This window comes from Aythya fuligula, chromosome 3 (genome assembly GCF_009819795.1).
Source record: "Aythya fuligula isolate bAytFul2 chromosome 3, bAytFul2.pri, whole genome shotgun sequence".
Classification (NCBI taxonomy): domain Eukaryota; kingdom Metazoa; phylum Chordata; class Aves; order Anseriformes; family Anatidae; genus Aythya; species Aythya fuligula.
Window position 1 is genome coordinate 77,394,967 of NC_045561.1, and position 19,087 is coordinate 77,414,053.

The window sequence follows — 19,087 nt, forward strand, 5'->3', positions numbered from 1 at the left end:
CTGATTGACACATCAGAATTTGACATAACATACCCCACCAACTGTATGTGCTCTGTGCGGTTTTGATATCACAGGAAGGCTGAACCATATAAGTAGTTGCAAACATTCTTTGTCATCATGATGAGCTGAACCAGTTTCCTGAAACCAGTCAGTATTTTATTTTTCTCAAAATCTGTCCTTCTTTTCTTGCTCTTACCCTGCACCTCCAGGCTTCTTCTCCGGATCCCTCGAGCCCCCCATATCAGCCCCTCCAGACCTTCCCCCTCCTCCGCGCTCAGCTTTGGCTGGCAGGGCGACCACCTCCTCCCCGGAGCTCTCCGGGAGCTCTCCCCGGTGCCGGCGGCGGCTGCCGCGGAGGCTGGGCCGGCGGCTTCCCCCTGCACCTCCCGCCGAGCCCGGCAGGCGGCAGCAGCGCGCCCCGCGCCGCCGCCGCCGGGCTGTGGCCGCGCCAGCTCCGCTCCGCGCCCACGGGCGGGGGCTGCGGGCTCCGCACTGAGCCCCACGCTGTGCCCCGCTCCCCGCCTGCGGGGGAGCTCCGGGAGGGTGGGCGCGGAAGGGCGTCCTGCCGAGACAAAGGGGTCGGGGGGCTGTGGGTGGGTAGGGGGTTGTGAAGGCGCCTCCACCGCGCTGGAACAGACAAAGCGGCAGAGCCGCACCTCCCGCGGGGGACCCCCAAGGCGAGGGGTGTCCGCTGCTGGGCTGCCACCGGGAGGGCTGGGGAGGAGGAGATGGAGGGTGGGTGGGGGGTGGGGGAGCGCCTCCGCCGCGGGCAGGAGGGAAGCCGCTCTCCGAGCGTGAACTGAGCTCAGCGCCGCCGCCTGCCTTGCCTCGCCTCGCCTCGCCTCCCCGTCCCTCCCTCCCTCCATCCATCCATCCCTCCCTCCATCCCTCCTCCCCCCCTCCCGCCCCCCTCCCGCCGCAGCCGGCTGCGAGCCCGGCCGCTTCGCGAGCGGAGTTGAAGGGGGGCAAACTTCGCAGCCCAGATGCCTCTGGGGCTGCGCGGCAGAGCGCGGCTGCTCCCGCAGGCACCTGCCGCCGCCCTCCCCACGGCGCCACCGCCCTCCGCGGGGGCGGCCGGCCCCGCTGCCGGCGGCCGCCGAGGCGGCGGGGGCTGCTGCGGCCGCGGCTAGGGGCGGGCGGGCAGCGGCGGCGGCGGGCGCGCCCCCATGCGGGTCCCGGGCCGGGGCGCGCCGGCGGCAGGCGGGAGCCGGGCGGCGGCCGGGCGGTGCTCTCCCGCCGCCTGAGCGGGCGCGGAGCGGCGCGGGACGGCGGCGCGGGGTGCCGGGAGCCATGGGCTATTGCAGCGGCCGCTGCACGCTGGTGGCGGTGTGCGGCGCGCAGCTGGTGAGTGGCGGCGGCGGCCGGCGGTGGGGTGGGGTGTGGAGGGAAATAGAGGGGGAGGAGGGGGTGTTTCGGGGAGCCCCCGCAGCCCCCCGCGGTTTGCGGGAGGCGGGGGCGGCGTTACAGGTAGTTCTGCGGGAGCCGCGCCAGGGCGGCTGCGGTGGACGCGCGGCGGAGTTGGTAAACTCGGTCAGTTTCGCCGAGCCTCGGCTCAACTTGGTACCCGGCTTCCCGTGGCGAGCTGGTGTTCGGCTGGCGTTATGTAAAGCAGGGACGCGGCCCTGGCAGGGGCGATGCGGAGCTGGTGAACAGTTTGCCGTACAGGTGTGTGTGTGGGGGTGAAGTTGTTATGTCTGCACTCTTCTGCAGATGTGATTTTTTTTTATATATTTTTTTTGTCTTTCCGACTTACTTGCCAGCATATGTTAATGTTTTATCATTGTGTTGTTGCAGAACTAAAACGATTATGTGTTTATGCTTGCATATAGAGGGGAGATGTGGCATCACTTATAAGGTCAGCTACCAAATGAAACTAGACTGAGTTTAAAAAGTATGCGCTGAGGTACAATAACAAAGAAACTGCCTAAAAATAGATCTGCTTTGCAAGACGGTTAGTCAGTGTGCAATTGTATTGCACTTTAAAAGTCACTGTGTTTAAAGTTAGTAAACTAAAGAAATGGCTCCTCCTGTAATATGTACCTGGATCACTGTCAGCAGGTCTGGTACATGATGTATGGAATTCCTGTGGTCTTGGTTGTAGTGACACATGGCTAAAGACCTGTCAATGAAATATGCCCCATTTCTTATTTTCATTTAGACCAAGTACTCATGCGCTGGCAGAACAGGTGCAGAAGGCACCTTTGTTAAGCAGTTAACCTTAGAGAGGGAAGGAAATAATTCACGTTACTCCATCCCTCTACCTCTTAGTGAATAGTTTAGCTGAGAAAGTGTTAGTCGGTATCAATAGCAACCAGCATTGTCGCCAATTCTTCTCCTGCAGACAGGTACTAAAGAGAACTACAGAAGAAAAAAAACAGTAGGTTTCAGGGACCAAAATCAGTAGAACAGTACATAGAAAAAGGACAATGTGTTAGCAGATCATAAACTCAAAATACCTGTGGTCTTTCCATCAGTGGTAACCAACCCTTAATCCTTTTGTATTCTGGAAAGCATTTTATTTGTATATGCTTTCCCCAAATAAGTTATCTGATTCTTTGTAGCTGGATGTATCTTATCAGATGTGATTTATTCAAGCACACTGCCTAAAAAAAGAATCTGGAATAGAAGTATTGAATTTTGAGTGAAATGGTAGGAATGTAACCTTTTCCAGAAATTTAGAAATGTAAAATTAATCACTGAAGTTCTTCAGAATCATTTAAGTTTTAGAGGCGTACTTTTCATATTTTGTTGAAAAGGAAATGAAAATGGTTTAAATTGTGCCTTGTATGGATAAAAGATTGTGTTTTTTTTTGTTTGTTTGTTTGTTTTTTAAACACCATCAGCAACCAGGAGATTATGACGACTCTGGAATGTGCTAAGATGTTAAAATTTTATTGTTATGAAAGTCTGTGAAGGAAAACATATTTGCTAACTCATGGTGACAAAAATGCATACAAAACTCATAGTAAAAACATAAACAGAAATGCCCATAGGAATATATAAGCAGACGGATGAGCAGGTAAGCTGATGTGGAATTGCAGCATTACTGTAATTTTTTTTAAATTGGTTGTGAACTACAGTATCATATATATATATACATAAGAAAATATGCATTCTGGATTCTTAAGCAAACCTCTAACACAAATGTATTTTCATAAACCGAAAACAAACTTGGAAATGTTTCCTGAACATGAAAAGGACATGCTGGCTGCAACACAAATCTCTCAGTCACATTTGGCCTGTGTAATGGCATTTAGGTAGGTTCAAAGCAGAAATAATACTTTACATGAGAAAAAAAGTAGTTGGGAATGGAAAAAATTGACCTCTTTGCACTTATATTAACATCACTTGTCAAATTCCTTCACATGTCATACATATGCCATCAGGTGGGAACAGGTCACGAGTTTTAAGTCAAGGAGATTTACCTCTCCTAGGTAGGCCTGTGGTTGGAGCAGTTGTCACTACTTTTCAGGTAAAGACCACTTACAGGAGCAAATTCTGTCAAGAATCACTCTGGAATTAGCAGCCACATTAATACAGATGCAAATCAAAAACAAAGGATGATGAAGTCATCTGGCCTGATTTGATGGGGATTTGGGGGGGGGTGGGTGGAGCATTTCTGCAGTGGTAAGTATATAATAAAAAAAAAGGGGGGGGGAAATGCTCTTCTAACGTGAAGATCTAATACCTGGATCTCAGTTTTAAAATGATAATTGGAAGGAGAAAATACTGTTTCAAGAGAGAGAAAAAGTTTGAGACTTTTGAGAAAGGTTTCCTCCATTTTTTGTGAAAAGATTTTCTTCCATCTCTGCAGAGCTAGGGTGTGGTGATCTGACTGGTCTTTGTAGCTCTGTACATTGAGCCTCTGTACACTGTACAATTCATTGTTGTATTGAGGGATACTGCAGTTCATTAGCAAAGTTGTTGCATATCATATTTATAGATGATGTAGTTGTCCACAAATGGACAAAAAAGGGTGGTTGGTTGAAAGACTGGTTCAGGAGTAGAGCTATATCAACTTAAGGGATCTCCTGCACAAGCAAAATTGTTTTCATAAATGCATTTTAAATGTTCATATCTGAGGCAACATACTGTACCATCAGATTACCAGAAAGCTTAAGGAATGTTTCTGCTCTCAAGGGCATACTGATCATTGCTCCCCTGCTTATTAACATACATATACCTTCCTATTTGTGCTCTCATTTGTACTATGGAAAACAACCTTTGACAGCTCATTTTCCTCTGCATTTGGAGCCAATGAGAAGAATTAAAAGCAAGTAAGAGCTAATTTTGCTAATGTTGGGAACAAGGCATTGCTTTCTGTATACGGAGTTAATTATTTTAAAATATCTTTTCACTTTTTAAAGATACTAAATTGGTCTCTCTTGTCCTCTCTCCTTCTGAAGAGAACCCTGGGCATAGAGAACCCTCTGCTATTTTTTGTCCTGTGTCAGCCATCCTGGTTGCATTGAATGAATCTTCTGTTGTTGCTTTCTGACCTTTACACCTCCTTATTTTCGTGTTTCTCCTTTTCTATTAATAGCTTACATCAGTAACACTAATATCTTGTTGTTTAGACTTTTTAATAGCAAGAGCAGCAAAGGTGAACCAGCTGCAATTATTGTCGGTTCAGTGCTTACTGAAAGGCTTCAAAAACCCCATGGAAGCCAGTTAAAAACTTGTGTCCTCTGCTACTGCTTGGGAAAACTCAGAGCAGTGGCAAAGCAGGAAAAACTACTTCATGTTTGCAACTTAGAAGCTTTCTCCCCAAGTGGAATGATGAGAAAGTATCATTTCCTGAGGAAACTTTTAAGTCTTCATAAATCGTCTTTGTCTGATGGATAGAAACAATAAGATCTCCATACTCCCAAGACTAATTAAATGACAGGTAATTCAGCCTTTGCAATTGCTCAGTTTCCATCTGCATATATTTATATCATTCTTTTTTGTATGTTTTGCCTCTTAGTCTCTCTCTTCTGTTTCTTTTAAAGTAAAATGTAATACAGTTAAGGTACTTTAAAAAAGTTTTAAGACATAAAATTTGTAAACAAGCTGCAAGCATATATATCAAGGCTCAGCTAGTGATTCCAAGGGATTCAGTCTGATGCTCTAAAGGAGTGTGTATTGTAACAGGCACAAATTCATGAATTTCTGAAAATTGATGCCTTCCACAGACATAGATTTAGAAAGTAAATCTAAGTATTTAGTAATCTCTCTCTCTCTTTTTTTTTTTTTTTTTTTTTTTTTTTTTTTTCCTCATCAACGGGCTGGGGCATAAGCACACCTGACACCAAACCTGATAGCACCTCTCTGTGGTCTCTTCTAGATACAATTCTTGCTGAAGCCAGACTGAGGTGCTTTATGGCTAAGCTGAACAAAGGCCCCAATTTTGGTTGCTTTTGTTATCATAGGCCCCAACCTTTGTCTTTGCTTTGAGCTAATGAAAAAAAAACAGATTGTATGAAAATTTACTTGCCTCATAGTTTTCCACAAATAAATAATATGAATTCAGTATTCAAATACTTTATTTCAAATATAATCTGTATAATCTGTGGTGATTTCTGCTCTTATCTGTGAAATCAATATCCATAACCACGTATTTAGTTACCTTGTTGCACATGAAGGGCCATGTTTGATCTTTTTTGATCATGTTTTAAACATAAGTAGCAAATATCCATGTGTTCATTTTTTTTTTTTTCTGTCATGGGCAGAATATTTGTAGGACATTCTGAATCATCATCTTTTTTTTTTTTTTTTCAGTGTCACCAGTTTTTGTTAGTTTACATTCTTCATGTTTGAAACACAGTTCAAACTCTTCAGGATTGGTGAACTTGGCAGGTTTTCATCTATTTCACAAATCTATCTACAGAGTTTGGCACTAATTTATACCATGAATATCTTTGCTTGGGTTGGGGGGGCGGGAAGGGGGGAGAGAGAAATAAATCATATTTTAACAGTTTGCAGATTGAATTGTCTCTGGACATTCCGGGAGTGAGGTTTGTCAGATTAGAGCTGAGGTCCCTCAGAGAGCAAAATGAAGATATTCACAGGAGAGACTCCGTAGAATTAATTACTCCACGGTTTTATGGAATAAAGAACTAGTGAGAAAGTACTCACCTTTATATATACTTACTTATACTTATATATATATATACTTTACAATAGCATATCAAACCACATGACTAGTGTATGTAGGTTTTTTTTTTTTTTATGGCTATAGAAAATCAGTAGTGAAACTGATTTTTTGCTTCCAATTGCTGATATTTTTGGGGAGGGTGTTCTTTTTTTGTGTGTGTGTTTTTTATTTTTTTTCTTTTAATTGTGTTTCATTGTTCTGGTTGCCAATGGTTTTCAATACCAGCTTTAGAGAAAAATGTCTGCAATGGAAAATTTTGATGACATGTAAATGTTCCTACATTTTCTGCTAGCACTAGGGGAATTAAAGAAATGGGCTTCACAAATGGAATGGAAAGTGATGTAGTTATTCCTCTTAGCCTGTAGATCTGTAGGTTTATCAATCTAGAAAGAAATTAGAAAAAATTGGTTTCTGCTTTTTAGATAGTACTTATATTTAAGTCTCTGTGGGCCTTTGAAATTTTGACTGTCGACAACGTGCGTCTGTGCCTTCTTTAAAATTCTGCTTCTTGCTTTGTTTCAATTTTGATAGGAAAGAAAGTGAAAGTCTTGGTTTCATTGTATCCAAAAACATTGTTTCCTTTTCATTGCTAGTACAATCACAATCTCATGAATAGCAGATTTTCAGCAGATGTATGTTTGAAAGCTATAATACTAAGGAGTCAATTTTGAGGTGTTGCTGGGAATATATAAAACTCATGGGACTTGCTCATGAATTCAGAGAGTGAACACTTTTTGTTGCTATGAAAGGAATATGTAGCAACCTTTTTAGGTTTAAGTAAGACCTTGGTAGAAAAGTAAACAATCTTCTTCTATTCAGTTTTTGAGATAAAATACCAAAGATTCACAACTGGTCTGTTTATTTCTGATAACTTGAGGTCAAAACCAGTGATGCATACAAATAGTGGATGTCAGAGGTAACAGTACATTGTGTCATTTAATTTTAGTGGATTGACTTTTACTATGAATGGTACAGTATCATTTTTTTTTTTTTTTCATAGAAGTGTGAATGAGTAATAATAATTGTGAATAACAAATCATACACTTCAAGAAAAGCCAAGTACGTTGTTTTAAGTTACAGGGTAAAAGATTTCAGACCAGCTGAATAGCAAATCTAATTCACTGCTTCTTGAAGCTGAACTCTTTTAGAGTTCAGTGAGCAGACTAAGCATTCAGATGCTGTGGTGATGGGTAGGTGGGAAAGGTTTAAATAGATTGAGAGGAGTTGAATAGACTACCTGAAAATAGGGACCTAGAATATCTAGCTAAGTTACCATACTTGCATAGCCACGAGGTAAGTCTTTGGCAGTAGGAATTAATTTTGTATTGACAGAGACTTGAGCTAGCAGCTTGAACAATGAGCAGCAGTATTTTATTTTTTTCTTTTTCAGTTTCTTTACCAAAAGCACTAAGTAAGCATTTTTTAAAAGATACAGAAAAACTCTATAGCCATTCTGTAGTCAGTGGGGAGAAAGCTATCATTCAAGAGTCAACAGACAGGAATATGTTCCATTGCAGAATTGTTGAAAGCAGAAACAATGTTTTGAGTTGGTAGTGACTTTGGTCTTCTCAGTGTACTGGTGGATCTGATGGGACTCTTCAAGCATCCATTAGACTAGTCTCCATTAGTCTCAACATCTACTTTCACAGGAGCATAGAGCTTAGAGAAACTTCTCTGGTCTCAGGGATTGGTGAGATTCAGTCCATGCCTGCTCTGGAGCCTGATGTCTCTGCTCAGTGAACTACCTCGATAGCCCCAGATGCTCCAAATGGCCTTTGTAGTCCCGTAGTTCCATTTGGTTTGAGAGATTATCCAAGGAGCACAATGCCGAAAGAGACAACTATACCCAAAAACATTTCATGAGGAAAAGATGAGTCAGTGGATTCCTCTAAAGCTTACTTATGTTTTTTAAATTTAAGTGGCATTTAGTTGAGAATGAGAATAGTGAGTATTTTCATATTCATATTTAGATGGGGGGCAATAATATTCATGGTCTATCTAATTTAGGATAATCTTTTTAGGCTCAGTAAAGGGCTTCGTGTTCAGGAAAGGAACTCCTTTAGGGTGCAGGTCAGAGTGCCTAAGGTAGTTTCCTACCTTTAAGTGCTCTTTATAATTGTTTCTTAAACAAAGGGGTCCTTCGGTTTAAGAAGGCTTTTTGGGGGGTGCAGGAAGGAGAAATCGTAGACCCCAGTATGCTGTTTTTTCCCTTCACAGTCCTTATTATTTATGTTTTCCTCCCTCTTGCATTTTTACTAGTCATTTTACTGAGAACTTCCTAACTTTAAGGAATGGACATGATCTCCAGATTGAGAAATGCTGTTTTGGAAAGCCATTTCTCTCTCCGTTGACTGTAGAAGGAAACTAAGGAGCCTGGTTTCACCAGAGTAATGTCAGCTGCTGGGCACACTTCCATTAAGATACCCTTTTATAAAAAAACAAACAGAAAACCACAAGATACTGCTTTCCATTCTTCTGCAACCACTCACTGATGCTAAAATCAATCTGATGAAACTAATTTATGCTCACTTTGGTTTTTAGGTAATTTTCTGTAGGCTTCCTACAGGAATGAGGAAGACAGGAACCACTGTATATAAGGTTATAATCATAAAGTATAACAGCTGAAAACAATGATTTCAAAGTATCAAATAGTTTATAGTCATCCAGATTGGTCTCTATTTATTTGTTTTAATATAATGAGTGAAAGAGAGGGGCTGCTGAGTTCTATCTGACTTGTAAAGTAGAAGATGCACAGTAGCTAAAAGGAAGTTTTCTTGCCACTGCGACTATAGACATTTCACAGTTTACTTTCTTTCCCCCTCTGCCCAGATGTATATGTACCAGCTAGATGGCATGTAAGAAATGTGTCAGCACTGTATTATTGCATAACCCTCTGATGGAAATGACATTCAGAGGAAAAATTACTGATATCTGTGTTCACTAAAAAGTAAACATGCATAGTTAATAGTTCTATTCACCACAGATCATACTTATGCATTTTTAATAAAAACTTGATTTTAATTCATACATAACTCATGAGAAATGTTTATCAGTTTAGGGCTCTACTGCCTCCTACTTAAATGTTTACATACAGCTGGATACCTTGAAAATGTCTTTCATTTGAGGCTCAGACTTGTCTGTCAGACACAAATGTGCTTTTCTGCTGCCTAAGCAATGATGTAACATATATAAGAAATACTGATTATGCTACTGATTGCTAAAACCAGTAAAGTTCCCTTTATGTGACATAAATGAATCTCAGATTTTCCTGTGCCATTTGTAATAATAGCTTCTAACATGACTTTTTTTTTTTTTTTTTTTTCTATTTTTTCTCTATTTTTTTTTCTATTTTTTTTTTTCCTCAGCTGGGATTTTAGCCTGTATCCCTACTGGCAAATCACCAGTTACATGGAAACGATGAGTTACCAGTTACATGAATGGGAACAGGAAAAGCCTATCATACCCTGTATTCATACCGTAACAGGTTGAGGTCTAGTTTCTTCACCCTTCTTTTCTTATGAAGGGATTCTCATCAGTAGAATTTTGTACAGAAAGCAGCAAATGAAGTCAATTCTGTTATTTCTGAGAGACATGTCAAAATTATGATGCTGGTCAAACGTTACATCACATCTCTGAATGCAAAAATGCAGGACCATTTGCAGATGACAGGAGAGAGATTCTTGCTGTCTCATTTAAGCATGTAATATGTGGGCTGTGGAGGTGGCTGCCTCTTTCACCTTATGGAGGTGGCTGCCTCTTTCCATTGACTGTATTGGGTCATTGAGTTGCTGCCCAGTTGGGGATGAAATGCCTGCCTCTATTCTGCATGCACCTTTGTTTACTTACCTCATTACACAGTTAAGCCTGTTCATCTTTGATGGTATCTTTGTATTAAGAAGAGAGGACAGACTGTGAAGCTGTTATTTAGGATTTAGGCAAAATATACATGGATGATGTGTAATGTTTCTTCTGGATGAATAGAAGTCATGTTACAGACCTGGAACAAGGGTCAGAGTGCTGCCTCTGCTCACCTTGAACAACATTTGCTGTCTCAATGAGTGATTCCATAGTAGTGAATTAAAATCATTTCCAGAATGAGACTTGAGACCCTTAACTTTATGAAATTGTATAAATTTCATTTAATGCTAAGATACTGGTTAATATTTATGTAACTAAACTTGACAGTCTTAGGAACTAATGTAATTCCCTTCCAGGTGACTCATACCATCAGTCAATTTACTAATTAAAATTTCCCTTAAACTTCTTCATAGGAGACTACTAATTGTCCCTCAACACGTATATTCTTTTCATTTGAAGATAAAAAGCTTTTGTGAGGAAACGAAGATAGATACTATGATGTCTCATTACAACAATACATGGATCTTTGAAAAGTCATTCTTCAATAATTAAACAAAATGTAAAGTTTGCAAATTTTTGCCATGGCCAACAATGGCCCAGCGTTTTCCATTATTCTCTGGCCACAGTCTCTGTGGCAGGCTGTTCCATTACAAAGCACAGAAACAAAAGGAGAAAAGAGCTGGTTGTATGTCACTGCTGCCTTCACAAAGCCACAAATACATTAAACTGAAGATACTGCTCATTGTGTACTTGAGCCACCAGTGACAAAGGTGCTGTGAGTACCACTGAATATCAGGCAGTCATATGTCATTACATCACTATTCAAATTGGAAGAGCAAACAACAGTAAAACAATTGAAAACATTAGCAGCTAAAGGAATGAAAAAGAATAACATGCTTGTCTGAAAAAAAAATAATCAAAATATAGATTTCATTTTTTTTATTAGCTAAAATTTGATATTTCCCTTTTTTCTTTTTCTTTTTTTTTTTATTATTATTTTTTCTCTCCTTGAAGCCACTCCCATATCATGCTCTTTAGGCCAGTTAGCTTTTATTTATTTATTTATTTATTTATTATGACACTAGTAGCAGTCACAGACAATGACAGCAGTTGGTACTGCGCCAGATGATGGCACTGGTCATGTTAACATAAGACATGGGCTTCAGTGTATCCTGAAAACAGAGTTCATTGTCTGATTTTATCAGACTGGCTTTTCTGAGTGTGGAGCTAGCAGTAAATTTGGTACTTGTAGAGGGAAAACCACAACAAAATGGAGTTGCATGCAGCATTCATCAATATACCCAATGATGCCTGTTTCTCAGAATGTTTACAGGTCTGCTGTCTAGTACAATTTTTATTTATTTATTTATTGTAAGTGAAAGCCATCACCTGGAGGCAGATACAAAAGAAAGTTGCTGGCTTCAACCACTGGAAGAGATGGTGTCTGTTCTGTATAGTGCTAAACTGTGCTTTTTGAGATGCATAATAAAAGTTATTTATGGGCACTGATAAAGTGGTATCTGTTGTATAATATCACAGATAGGCATAAGGACGATAACAAAAGGCAGCTGGTTTAGTAAGCTCTATTTGCTGCAGAAATGTGCTGTTCTCTGCGAATTGAAATAAAAAAGTGGAGGGAGAATGTTGCGTTTTTTGTGGATTCTGGCATTTGCAATCATTCTTGCTTTGTAGTGTGCTTACAAAGACAATTATGTGGGTCCCATGTCAGTATTATATTTGTCATGACTAGTGCCTTATTAGAGGACAGCTGCTCCTTTCTGCCCAGCACATATATGTAACTACCACTGATGATAATAGAAGTTATGAGTGTAACCGTTCTCTGTGCTAAACCAAAGTAGGATGCCGGAGCACTTGTGGTTTCAGTTAATAAAGTAGGTGTAAAACAGGAACGAAGCAGTGATGAATCTGGGGCTATTCACGTGCTTGTTAAGGACGCAGTGCCTGTAAGGATGCTTGGAACTTCCAGCAATTTTTAATTAGCCCTTTTAACAGACGAGCGAGAAAGGCACTGATATCTGAGCATCTCGGATCATGCTGAGTGCCTTCACTAGAAAGCCAGGTATTCAGGTCCCTGTTAAGATAGTGCAGCCTCAAGGAGTATTGGTGCACTGGGGATATTTCTGAGTTGTAAGCATTTTATGTTAACTTCTCAATCTCTCTCTAATTCCAGCAGAATTAAAAACAGGTGCCAAGCAACTTCTTCAAAGTTCTTAAGATAGTGTAATGGTGCTTTGGCTGCTGTTGCTACTGTGAGAACTGGGCTGGTTGGTATCAAAGACAAATATAGACATGGCACAGTGCCACTGTAATGCAGTTAAGAGCTAATATACACTCAAACAGGGAAAAATATTTCCAATAAACAACAAGGTTTGTTGGTCAAACCCAAGAACATATTTTTAAGGGCCATGTCTTGGCATTTTGGCTTTTGCAATGAGTTGCATGTGCACATCCTCAAAACTTGCTTCTCTTAGCTCAGATCTGTGTAGTGTGCAGCTCAAAATGGCTTAGTGAATGTAAACATGTGACTGTGTAGGTTTTTCCTTTGTTCCTGGTTTAGATTTGTTTTTCAAAGTTTAAATGAATTAGAAGTTCTGCAGTATTTGGGGTAACTAATTGGACTTCTGCGTATAAAGAAACCCCGACTTTTCTTGGAAGGTCAAAAAAAAGGTGTTCTGAAAACTGCAGCATCTATTCCAGACAGTTTCCTTACTAATTTAAGACAAGACAGCTATTCAAAACCACAGTGATGAACGGATTGAACAGTGAATATTTGACATTTCTTTTTATGATTATACCATTTAAAATAGCTGGCTTTTGATACACTGCTGGTATGTTTTTATATGAATAGGAAAACCTAGATTTATTATAGAGAATCCCTACTACCTTTCAGTTTGAGGTCTCCAGAGAATGGTTGAACTGAAGATACTAGCTGCTCTGATACTCAGCACAAGTACTGACACATCCAATTATAATGGTTCGGGGGTGGGAGGGTGGGGTGTGGTGTGTGCATTTATTTTCTCTCACAGCTGAACTGGTAGGATCATTGAGAGAGAATTGGGGAATAGCAGCACAGTCAGTGGTAAACTTGGGGGCAGGAACTGGAGTGGGGTGTTTGTTTGGAATCTGTGAAAATGAAAACTGATAATGCCAACAAGTGCCTGAAAAGTGCTTTAGAATGGACTTGTCTGAGGCAGTTTGGAAGATATGTCTGTCACAAATGGAAGATCACAGAATCACAACATTTCTAGGTTGGAAGAGACCTCAAGATCATCGAGTCCTACCTCTGACCTAACACTAACAGTCCTCCACTAAACCATATCCCTAAGCTCTACATCTAAATGTCTTTTAAAGACCTCCAGGGATGGTGACTCCACCACTTCCCTGGGCAGCCCGTTCCAATATCTAACAACCCTTATAGAAGATGCAAATTGTATAAGCTGTGAACAGGGGCGTTCTTCTTACCCCAACATAGCAATGGTCAATTAGTTTTCCACATCCCAAATCTTTCAGTGTTAAATGATTTTACAGTGAAATGCATCAATTTCTCACTCATATAATCCATTAGGAAAGTGGTTAAGAAAGCTCTGTCTTATGCAGAGACCTGAGACTGGTACCAGGTTGTCTCAGATCTTCTTTAGTGGAGCCTTGTAGCTTAGAGCTGTTACACCATTTCAGAAATTTATTGGGAGGAGTGTGCTGAGGCATACTTGCTGAAGATGGGTAGTCTTACAGGGGCATTTGTGTGTGGTGTCAGCCTGCGTTTGTGAGGAACCTGACCTGATGAATGTTGTGGTCCCTGCTAGTTCTGTCTTCCTAATTGTGCAGATCTTTCCTAGAGTCGTGTGGTTCTGTTCTGCCTCTTACACAGGGGTCAACCTAGACCCGAATTATCTGTGTGCAATGGTAACTATTTATTTCTACTAAAAGTACCATGCTTTATATGGTAGCCATGCTGGAATTTGTATAAGGTCAGTATTCTAACGCTGCCACACAAATCCCTTTAGAACATCAAATTTGATAAAGATAAAATGTGCTTAGTGAATATTTTTAAAAGGTCAAAAAGTACAGATGATTTATTTATTTCAATGGAAATTCAGTAGGTCTTAGGTAAAGGTGAGGGACAAAGAAAATAAATCTCTAGAATTATGTTTTACTTGACAGGATATTGATCAATAATTGTCTCTACATGAGCTGATAGTAAGCTGAAAGGTAGGTTTACAAATTTACATAAATATTTCTGATTGGTAGTTCTTTTTGTAATATTGATCTACCTAGATTTTCCTTCCATGCTTTGCCTCCACATTTCAGGAATGTTAGACCATCATCATTTTCTATTAAAAATGGGTTAGAAAATTTTGTATTTCAGTTAATGTTCCTGCAGTGTAAGAAAAATACTTGCTTTGACATTATTAGCATGCTAATTTCATGAAGAAAAATGCTTTACACGACAGTGGTTTTAATGGATAGCCCGTGCTGTGAGCAGTGCCGCCATAAAGAAGGTGGCCTTGGAAAGGGGAAGTGCAGTCCATAGTCATTTAATAATGACTTAGGGAAGATGTGCATCTGTAATTTTTTTTTTTTTTTTTTTTTTTTTTTAATAAGAGTACTTATATTTATAAAATATTGTGTTGTTTTTTTCTTTCTTTCTTTTTCTGTTATAACCCATTTCTTCTTGTGTCTACTGTACAGTCTTCCTATGGCTGCAGAAATAATACAAACTCTTTCACTAGACAGTTAGTATCATCTTAAAGGAGGTATTTCTAGTGCATGATATTGGAGATCTGTGTCATTTTCTGTACCTCTTTCCTTATTCATTGTCATTCTTTCCCATCCATGCAAGCACCTGAGAGGAATTCATACCAGTTACCTCTGTGCCAAGGCTGCCTATCAAGGCGATGTAGGCAGGCAGGTGCCCCAAGGGACAAATTCATTCACTTTATTAGTATTTGGCAAACCTAACTTAGGTGCTCTAAATCATGCTCTGGAAGAACTAACATCTCTACCAACTTGATACAGAATATCAGGTCCTAAATTAGGTGCCTAGTGTACAGAGAATGCCTACACACTGTCCGCCTCCATGCACATCTGGAGTAGCACTCTGCTAAATGTACAGGAGCTTTAAAATATTGACTCAAATCTTTCTTTTCTTTTTCTTTTTCTTTTTCTTTTTCTTTTTCTTTTTCTTTTTCTTTTTCTTTTTCTTTTTCTTTTTCTTTTTCTTTTTCTTTTTCTTTTTCTTTTTCTTTTTCTTTTTCTTTTTCTTTTTCTTTTTCTTTTTCTTTTTCTTTTTCTTTTTCTTTTTCTTTCTCTTTTTCTTTCTCTTTTTCTTTCTCTTTTTCTTTCTCTTTTTCTTTCTCTTTTTCTTTCTCTATCTCTATCTCTATCTCTATCTCTATCTCTATCTCTATCTCTTTCTCTTTCTCTTTCTCTTTCTCTTTCTCTTTCTCTTTCTCTTTCTCTTTCTCTTTCTCTTTCTCTTTCTCTTTCTCTTTCTCTTTCTCTTTCTCTTTCTCTTTCTCTTTCTCTTTCTCTTTCTCTTTCTCTTTCTCTTTCTCTTTCTCTTTCTCTTTCTCTTTCTCTTTCTCTTTCTCTTTCTCTTTCTCTTTCTCTTTCTCTTTCTCTTTCTCTTTTTCTCTTTTCAATATTAGCTTTCAGTGCCTTCATCTTTGTAATCCATTGTTCAATGACACTGGCAAGCTCTCCTCATCAGGAGCCCAGGCTGTCCTTCTTGGGCTGGCTGTAGGGCCATGGTCTCTTTGGTGGAATGCTGGCAGAAGAACTGAGGAATGGCAGACTCCTTTGCAGGGGCTGTTATCCTGGCAGATATGTTGCATGACATAGTGTGCTGCTTTTGAAGCAGGGTAGGTCTGAAGAAAAGTAGAATTGAAAGGCAGATGCTCATGCAGCTCTGCTGTGTCTCCTCCACAGACATGTGGAGTGTGCGCACACACTCTGCTGTAACCAGAGTTGTTAACCGAGAGCATTTACTTATGGATCTGCACAGTACATTAAGAAAAACAAACAAACAAAAATAAAGAAGCATTTTCTTCAGGCTTGCTTATGCAATAAGATGGATATAATGGTAAACAGGAAAGCTGTAAAATGCAGTTAACAAAATTCATCCTTATAAGGACTATTTACCTCATAATATTGACTGAGTCTCTGCTTTTCAAGAGCTGACAGGCGCTAATGGAGAATTGGAGAGCAGGTTTTTTTCATACACTGTTTTTGTCACTGTTCATATCTTTTCACCATTTGGGTTCTACTTGTATTACTTCCTTGAAATGTCTGGTAGTAACAAAGGATATGTAGAGCCATTGCTTATTTGACATTTGTTGTGTTAGCTTGTCTTCTGCTGCTGCTATGAGAAGTATAACTTGTATAGCTATTAACTAAGCTATATAAGCAGCAACAATTTCTTACTATATAGCTACTAATACATAGGGACAGATTTACTCCTTCTGATTTCATGTGTCAGTGAGGCTTCATGAATCCTCCAGGCTGCAGTTAGTAATCTTTTAGGTGACAAGTCAATGTCTAGCCAAATGAATCTACAAACATTTAATTGGACTATAGTTTTTATTCCTATAGGTAACAGGTTAAAAGTGCAAAGAGAATATTAGTTCTGTTGAGGCAACACAGGAGAAAAAGAAGCTCCCAAGAAATGTTGCACATATTGGAGAAGGTACCTTTAGTAAAAGAAAATCCATAGACCAAAATTAATGGGATTATAGTAAGGCTTAATAAAGGCTTTCAAGAAGTGCAGTTAGGAAAGTATGAACTGATTTTTGACATAGTAGCTGAACCATCATGAGATGTGGGCATGAAGTAAAGGGAAGAAGAATTGGAGGGAAGAGAAAGATGACGAAGTCCAATCAGAGATGGGATCAACTTCAGATCAACCTAATTTTTTACACTGTTATGAAATCTAAAAGACCAAAATGAGTAATAGTTTTTCAGGGATTCATGGTCCAGATGAATTGAAGGGGTTGAAGGGAGAATGCCAGCTAGAAAAAATTGGTGTATATGTTTGATATATACATATAAGGAAATACATGTGAACATTATACATATACACACCTATACAGGAAAAGGGGTGTCTGTGTTGTGTAAAGATATATTTGGCATCAAAATCATATTTGAAGTAGTTATGTGCAGGTGAACTGAAGTGGGGATCCTCAATATGTCATGGAGTCTGGGGACTTTCAAGTAAAAACTCATATAGCTCTACAGCTTGAAATGGAAAACAGGACTTCAAGAAGACAGTGTTAGTATGTTAGCTCACATAGGCGTAGGCAGAGATTTAAGCCATTTATTAACTAATGGGTAAGTTTAAGGAGTGGGCTAAACGTCCATTGCAACAAAGGAGGCAACAGCCTAAGCAAATATGTGCGAGTGAAGTCAGAGTTATAAATTTGTGTGCTTTTTTTAAATTATTTTTTTTTTTAAATAGAATCCTGGTGAATTGAATAGAGTCTTATTCTCCTACGCTGCATGGGTGGTACTCCTCAGGACTTCAGGAGAATGGATGATAAATCTGATAGTAATGAAAGTGTACTAGAAACAGATAAGAATTTATCTTGATGCATGTGTCACAGGTGAATTTGTCTTTAGCAGTCCTATGAGCTGAGTAAATGATAAATGTTTCGTATTTCTGTCATTGAATTAAATGGGAAAGGTCATTCATGCTACTACCTCCTCCTTTTATTACTGATGCTAGACTGCTAATTTGGGAGAATGAGGAAGGAGAGGAGAGAAAAAGAGAAAGTAACTTAGATAATAAGTGGAGATGGTAAGCCCCAGGACTGTGCATGAAACGCAGACATACAGAAGTCCTCTTCAGAGCTGGTGTTAGCTCCAGGGGCAAGTACAGATTTTGAGTACAGCTGCTGGACCCCTGGCTGACCAGGGATCTTGTTGGTTTAGAGGCATTGGAGCAGCACCCTGGGGAACAGAGATGTCTGTGGAGACCCAAGGGATGGGCTAATGGTATGTGGGGATTTCTGGCAGCAGCCAGTCAGGCTGGCCTTCAGAACTGGTTTATTTTGGTGGAGAAATGCCTGCTCATTCTAGTCACCTACACGAGAGGTCTGCTGAGCCATTTGAGTAGTGTATATGGAAAAAATACTTCTAGATTATTTCGTTTAGCAGCAGTAATGTGTATTTAAAGTTTATTTTTGAAAAAAAAATACACATCTCAGTAATGTTAAAGTTGCAACATAGTCTATAGTTTATTCAGACTATATTTAGAAAGTCTACTAGAATTCAAACTTCAACTTAGATTTTACAGTAAAGAAATCAATATAAAGTGAGGACCCATGTAATGCCAGTGAGAGAGCTTTTATTCATAAATTTTATAAACTTTTATTTTTAAGGCAAAACTAAGTCCACAGTAACAAGATACGCAATAAAGGAATGACTGTATTCCAATTGGGCAACCTTCATAGTTTTTAAGACTACCCACAGAGAGAGACCATTTTGTTAAGGCAAGGTGGTAGTTTACAGGTTTCTCCTACTCCCAAAACCTGCTCTTTTTTTTTGCCTTTTCTCTCACTTAACTTACAAAACCATAAAATCATTCTCCTTTAACATTTATTTATTTATTTATTTATTTTTGTAAAGCACTGCATGTTTTGTAGTTGCTGAATGTATATATAAAAAAGTGTTATTTTGATGGGGGGGTGATAATTCTTACAAATGTGAGCTTTTAACTCTGCCTTTTCCTAATTTGATTTTAATACTCCTTTAGAAATGTGTGTTTTTGTGCACTTCATCAATTACCATACAAAAGTTAAGTTCAAAATTTAAGTGTTTGCTAAAATCCCCTGAAGCTTTGCTAGACATATTGGTATGTCTAGTAATTTATTAAGCTAAATGATTTTCCTTTAGTTTGCTCATCTGTACTTACTCTTCCAGCTCACCTTAACTTCTAATGAGGCCTGAAGGCAGCATCCTTTTGCTGCTTTAGCTACACAGTAAGCTAAGAAATAGCAAATGTAGTGAAACTATTTAAATTCATCCTGTGGGCCTGTTTCAGGTCCCAACATAGGTGAGTTGCTTGGTTTCTCTACA

The 19,087-nt window shown here is 39.7% G+C and overlaps 1 protein-coding gene across 1 annotated transcript in view; it reads left to right on the plus strand.

Annotated features, from left to right (window-relative positions):
* The first annotated feature begins 1,228 nt into the window (after positions 1–1,228).
* NKAIN2 (sodium/potassium transporting ATPase interacting 2) overlaps positions 1,229–19,087 on the plus strand; it is a 595,502-nt gene continuing 577,643 nt past the window's right edge. The window contains exon 1 of the mRNA XM_032185202.1: positions 1,229–1,344. Within this exon, the coding sequence (XP_032041093.1) occupies positions 1,291–1,344 (54 nt within the window). The 5' untranslated portion in view covers positions 1,229–1,290. The remainder of the gene's footprint in view (positions 1,345–19,087) is intronic.